Here is a 6,560-nt window from a genome sequence, read left to right as displayed (position 1 = left end):
TACAAAGATCCTTTCAACCTCCCGCTCACCCTGGCAGTGCACTGGCCTGTTTGGAGCAGAATACACATTTTCCTCACTCTTGTTTGAGTGGTAGCATTTGCTGTTGGCCCCTGTGGTGTGTTTTGTGGCTTTAGTTCAAGGCCACTGTGGAGTGGGAGGTAGCACAGTGGATTGTTAGCACAGGTGAAACATAGAACTTGGGTTCAAAGAGAGAGGCATAGAGAATTTAAAAATGCATATTTCATATTTTATTTTGTAATTTATGGTTGAGTAAAAAAAAAAAAAAGATAAATTAACACCCAGGTGCATTTTAAAGAAATACCAAACAGAGCAAAACTGCTTTGAGCTGTTGTACTTGCTGATGAACTTTCACTTGACTGATACCTGAAAAACCAGGAACTGCAATGTGACACATGATCCACACTTTAGCAGGTACCACAGCAACACAAGCAAACAGCAGAATCCTTCTGAACAGTGTAGCAGTGTTACAAAAACAATCCTTAGTGTTCTGATATCCCTCTGATAGAGCTTCTACCCTGAACAAACCAAACTCTGCAGATTACAAACTCTGGAGCTGGTCAAAAAAGGGATCTTTTGCTGCACTTAAACTGCTTTTGGACTGTTGTGCTGTGGTGTTAACTACACTGTCTTTTCATGAGTGTTCATCAGCTTTAAACCCTGAGTGCTTCTGAGTTGGTGTTAATTCCTGAGCCAAGAAAATTAAGGCACAAGATAATTTTAACTAATTTTGTTGCACTGGTTTTTCTTGTTTTGTTTGGTTTTAACAGAAAATGGTCAGGACTAAAATTCACACCACAGCCTTTTTTGTTTTAAAGCTAAGATCAGTCATCCCAAACTTCCTTTTAGTTCCCCATGGAAATCTGAAGTATGACCTTTTATTTCAATGGAAAACAGGTCATCTTGCTGCTGTCCTGAAAGCTGTCAGCATCTCTCATCTCAGTTAATCAACCAGGACCTGGCAGCTTTCCTCTTGCATTGAAATTGTATTCTTTTATTAAAGTGTTACTCGAGTTAGGCATGAGGTACCCACCTCTGCTACTGCTTCTCTCCTGAGCTACAGCAAAGGCCTGAGCACAATGCAGAAATAACTCAGTAGCCAAGGATTACTTTTCTGTCCAAAGAAAAGTGATGGTATCATTCTTCACTGACTTGATTCAAAACAGTGAATTGTTAGCAGCACCATCAAGTTAAAAAGCTGTGAGGAAGCTACTCAGGGCATCACGAAGTACAGGTTAATTATCTCATAAGCTTAACTGGGTGTCTTACAGCTCTTTCTCATGAACATTAACAGTATTAAGCCTTAAGTCTTTGTGGAAAGCATTAAGTTGAGGCATGTGGACAAAATAAAATTTGCTTTTGACTCTCTAAATGTTTACTCAAATATTTCTCTTACATGCCTGATGCTACTGCAGTTCTCACAGTCAGAACTAGGCTGAAAAAAGGCCACAGGAATTACACTGGTCCTGGCTGGTTTTATCTGTAATTGCTGCTGTTCCCTAGCAGCAAAAAGCGAGGGAGACCTTGGAGAAGAGAAGTGAACACGAATACTCACACTAATCTTGCATTTCTTCTGGAGAGATGTGAATGCACTTAACAAAAGGAAACAGATTTAGAGATACTTTGCTCAGTCTGAAAATCAGCTCTGCTGGCTGGATTCTTGCTTTTAACAGTGTTATTTATATTTTAAAAATAACGCTGACTCTCCTTGAAATGTAATTTGCAGATGAACAGGTTGTGGAGCAGGCTGCCTAGTCCATGATGTATAAAAGTTCAGTGCAAGGAAACAGCAGCCATTGCATTAGCAAAGCTTTACCCAGCAACCTGCCAGGTGTGTTGGCACACTGGGACTAGACAGGCTCACTGTTCTTGTGAAAATAGATTTTCTCCCATGCAGTGAGGTGGCGTGAACAGAAGAATCTCCAGAGATTGTGGATTATCCCTTGGTCAAAGGGGTTCTCCAGCTCAGAGTGCCGCAGGTAGGAGATGCGGTGGTGTGACATGAACTCCCAGGTCGTGGTGTTGCATGAGATCAGGTACAGGTGGGAAACAAGCAGCAGCAGGACCATAATGGTGAATATGAATATCAGAAGGAAGCACACAAGGAGGAAAATGTTGTGCTGCAGCCACTCCCGAGATTGTTCAAAGTAGAGGCCTGACCTTTCAATTCAAACAGAAATAAATCTGCAGTTCACAGAATCACCAGGTTGGAAGAGACCTCTAAGATCATTGAGCCCAACCCATGCCCTAACACCTCAACTAAACCATGGCACTGAGTGCCACATCCAATCTTTTCTTAAACACATTCAGGGATGGTGATTCCACCACCCCCCTGGGCAGACAATTCCAGTACTTCACCACTCTTTACATGAAAAACTTTTTCCTAATATCCAACCTGTATTTCCCTTGGCGCAGCTTAAGACTGTGTCCTCTCGTTCTGTAAGCTGCTGCCTGGAGAAAGATACCAACCCCACCTGGCTACAGCCACCTTTCAGGGAGTTGTAGAGAGTGATAAGGTCACTCCTGAGTCTCCTTTTCTCCAGGCTAAACAATCCCAGCTCCCTCAGCTGTTCCTCATTGGGCTTGTGTTCCAAGGCCCTCACCAGCCTTGTTGCCCTCCTCCGGATGAGTTTGAGCATCTCCACGTCCTTCCCGAACTGAGGGGCCCAGAACTGGACACAGCACTCGAGGTGTGGCCTCACCAGTGCCGAGTACAGGGGAAGAATGACCTCCCTGGTCCTGCTGGTCACACTCTTCCTGATCCAAGCCAGGTGCCACTGGCCTTCTTGGCCACCTGGGCACACTGCTGGCTCACGTTCAATCGGCTGCCAACAAGTACCCCCAGGTCCCCAGGTTTCATAAACTAAACAAACCTGATGACACATTTAAGTTTGATTCATAACTAATGAGCTGCTGATAATCCTCTACTACAGAGAGTTAATATACTATGAAGTCCTGAGAGAGTGCGCCATAGGGATTGGAATCTAAGTTTAGAAGATGCTGGTTCCCCTGACAGCTGTGAGACACAATCAGCCTGGGTTAACTCCTCTCTTGAACAGCTGGAACCCTGTTGGAGTTTCCAGCACTTGAATGTGTAAACAAAGATCATGTTACAGTGACTGAAGCAAAATGAACAATGAAATCCAAATTATCAGATTCTGCTCAAGATTAGGGGGCTCCAGGATGCAAGAGAGGGTCCAAAGCCAGTCCAACCACTGCTATGTTCTCTGCCAGCCTGAGGAGCACCACAACTTTCAGCAATCTCAGAGGTCCAAATGCCATCTCCCAGCCTTACCAAGCAACATGACCTCCCCACAGCAGAACCACAAGCTGCACGCTCAAGTAGACTATGAAGAGGGGGTGATTCCTTTCTCCTACACAGTTCTCAAGCCAGGGGCAGTGATGGTCGTAGCGCCGCACGCAGTGCTGGCACAGCTGGCAGTGCCTGGCTCGCATGGGTTGCTGCAAAACACAATCAGAAAAAGAATAAACTGGCTATAGTTCATGGCTGTCCCACTCCTGTTTGGTAGAAGAGAACATCATGCAAATCTGTCTTTCTCCACAATACTGTCCCTAAAACACTCCCTTGTGAGACAACAACACATCAATATTGCTAAGACAAATCAAAGGGATTGTGATTCTCCTGGTCAAGACCCCAATGGATGGGAATCAAATTAAGTGACTCTCCCACACTCCTCTTATCTACACATTTTCTTTATTATCTACCTATTACAGGAAGTCCAGTGTGCCAAGGAGGGAGACAAAGCCAATCAGTGTAGTCAGGAAAGCATGAGCACAGCATTGAGGTGAAAAACTAGGACCACTACTATCAAACAGAGTGGGCAGGGATGGGATGTTTTTTGGGGATGCACAGAGAAGTGCCTCTATGTGAGTACAAGATACTTGCACAGAAAACAGCTCAACTGCCAGGCACAGAGAAGGTGAAAGACCTGGCTGAGAAAAGTAGTGCTTCCTAGGATTTGTCCCCTGCAGTGTATAAATGCTTTGCCAGCTTTTCCTCTTGCAATAAGCTCATTCCTCCTGATAAATACTCTTCAGGAATTTATGGAAGCTGGGGTAATGCTTAATTTCATTAAACTGATAAGGATCACTCTGAAACCAAGCCTTTCTAGGCTTTAGGCAAACTGTTTTAAGAGCTAATTTCATTGCTGTAATTTTTTCTTCATGGTGTCTTTTATCATTCAGGCCAATGTTTTGTTGTTTTAAGGCCTCTGAACAAGTTCACAGCAATGAGCAGTTCCCACATGTCACACTCAGCTGCCTTTCTGACTATGAAGGTATTTTCAAAATAACTTCTTTGACAGTACTGCAAGGTCTGGCTGACATGGCAATAAGAATATGGAATACAATCTTCCCGTGGCAAAAAAAGATTCTTGTTTCTATAAGCCAGCAGGAACTTGTTTCAGCCTTGGAAAACTGGCCTATGTGCCAGTGTCTATCACTACTACTTGTGTAGCTACACAATCTGCCCTGCCTCCTCTGAGCAGCAATGACAGACGAGAAAAACACCAGCAACAGCAGCTGAACAACAATATAAGCTTTCAAATCACTCATCCCTTCCTCTTCCAGCGTGTTCTGGATGCCCACCTTCACCAGGCAGTAACCACAGCGCCGCAGCTTAATGTCACCTGGAATCTGAGGGATCACCACACCTTGTCCTTTATCCTCACTTTCCTACAAAAAAGAGAAAGGGAGGGACTGAGGAGAGTTCCTGGGCTGCTGTCTCGGCATGACTGAGCCATCCTGCTGCATCCTTTTACTTGACAGTTACACAGTGCTTGTTATCTCTATCATTAGGAAGGTTAAAGAAAATAATTCCTTAGAATTCCTACAGAAGCTGCAGACAGTTATGGTACAGTGAGAGAGAAAAAGTTACTGTAACCCTCCAAAGAATGTTTGCACAGAGGCAGAAATAACTGTGGACAAGATACACTCTGGGACAAAACCAAGGTTACACTTCACTTCTCAACACAGTAACAATGTCTTTTCAGTACGAGCAGTGCTACTTGGTCATACACAGCCAACACTGACATTAATGATGGATGACTAAGATTGATAATGCTATTGTCCTACACAGTCTGTAAGGCAGTGAACCTCAAACTTAACTATCAGTTACTGAAACTTTGCATCTCCATTTACTTCACTGTAACTTGTTTGGGGACGTGTCCTCTGAGAGGGCAACAAATCTATAAAGAGTTCAATAAATAGAGTTGCAGAGAGCACTGTCTGCCAAGCCTGCCCTTCAGTTCGGGGCTTTTTTTTGCACTTGTACCACTTATCAGTGGTTATCATAAAATAGGTCATGTATACATTCCACAGGGCATTGCAGCCCCTGCTCTAGGAGAGGACTTGGGCTCAAATGGCACAGTCACGTACAAGGGCAGTGTGGTGTGAAAGGCACATTTAAAGCCTGTAAACCCTACTGCTATTACAAAATACCAGTGTGAGACAGTCTGTCCTCATCTCCAACGGTGTGTGCATGTGTCCTTCATGCCATCACAACAGAAACTGTGTCAGACTGCTCTTATCTACCAGAGTGGAAAAAGTAGAAAAGCCTATGGACTTTACAGCTACTCCACTTTGTTCTATTCATGAAGGGATTTACCTTCACTTCCTCTTCAGGCTTAACAAAACCCGGATCCATGAGAGACACCTTGAAGTACAGCAGGACCGAGCATAAAACCAGCAAAACGAAGATCAGCGGCTGCAGCAGCTCCCCGCGCTCCTCTTGCTTGTGCAGATCTGAAAGGTACCCAAAAAAGATAGAGAGCAGCAGCTCCTTGTGAAGAATCTGGGATTTTTCTCTCTGGCCTCAGCAAAAGGGTCCCAAATCTATGAAGAGCAAACGGGGAAAGACCAGGCGGAGAAAGAGCGCGGGGCGAGAGAGGAGAGGCTGAGAAAGGGCTCCCCAGACCCCCCCAGCCCTCGGGGCACCCCCGGGCCGCGGCCGGGCGCGGATCGCCCGTGTCCCGCAGGGGCCGCCCGGCCCGGCCGCGATCCCCATCCTCCGCCTGCCCCGGGGGCGGAGCGGCCCCGGCCCGGCCCCGGCCGCCCCCTCCCCGCCTCACCCGTGCGGTGCAGGAGGAGCCCGAGCGCCACGGCCGCGCTGAGGGCTGTGTGTGCCGCCCGCACCCAGCGCCCGCCGGGGCCCATCGCCGGCCGGCTTCACCGGCGGAGCCCGGAAGGCCTCCGGGCAGCGGTGGCAGGGCCGGACGGGACACGGGCAGCGCCCCGAGGCGGGGCCAAGGCTGCCCGGCCCTGCGGGGGAGGCTCCGCGGGGATGTGCGACTCGCTTCGCTTCCAGGCGCGGTTCTGCTGTCTCGGGCTCGGCACACGCCGTGAACCGGGGTCACCCGGCTCCTTTCGTCCCCCACAGCGCCCCGGCTTTGTTGTGCCCTGCGAGTCGGCCCTGCGGGGCCTTTCCCCGAGGAGTGTTTTTTCCCTGAGCCCTTCCCGTGTGTCCTCCCTCCCTCGCCCCGGGCTCTGGAGCGCAGGGCTGGGCAACCTGTCCAGAGCCTCCG

General features: G+C 47.6%; 1 protein-coding gene across 2 annotated transcripts; it reads right to left on the bottom strand.

Moving 5' to 3' along the window:
- Positions 1 to 265: 265 nt before the first annotated feature.
- ZDHHC12 (zinc finger DHHC-type palmitoyltransferase 12) lies at positions 266 to 6,275 on the bottom strand. Of its 2 annotated transcripts, XM_032131243.1 has the most exons (5): positions 6,108 to 6,275; positions 5,645 to 5,781; positions 4,627 to 4,713; positions 3,314 to 3,480; positions 266 to 2,178 (listed from the first exon to the last, which is right to left on the bottom strand). In XM_032131243.1, exons 1-5 carry the CDS (start codon positions 6,190 to 6,192, stop codon positions 1,869 to 1,871), a joined length of 786 nt encoding a protein of 261 aa, XP_031987134.1. In that variant the 5' UTR covers positions 6,193 to 6,275; the 3' UTR covers positions 266 to 1,868. The 2 variants fall into 2 exon arrangements, with proteins under 2 accessions (XP_031987134.1, XP_031987135.1); XM_032131244.1 differs by lacking the exon at positions 4,627 to 4,713.
- Between the last annotated feature and the right edge of the window lie 285 nt (positions 6,276 to 6,560).

Source organism: Corvus moneduloides, chromosome 21, assembly GCF_009650955.1.
Source record: "Corvus moneduloides isolate bCorMon1 chromosome 21, bCorMon1.pri, whole genome shotgun sequence".
NCBI lineage: Eukaryota > Metazoa > Chordata > Aves > Passeriformes > Corvidae > Corvus > Corvus moneduloides.
The sequence above is the reverse complement of the archived record's forward strand: the minus strand, read 5'-3'. Positions and strand labels throughout refer to the sequence as shown.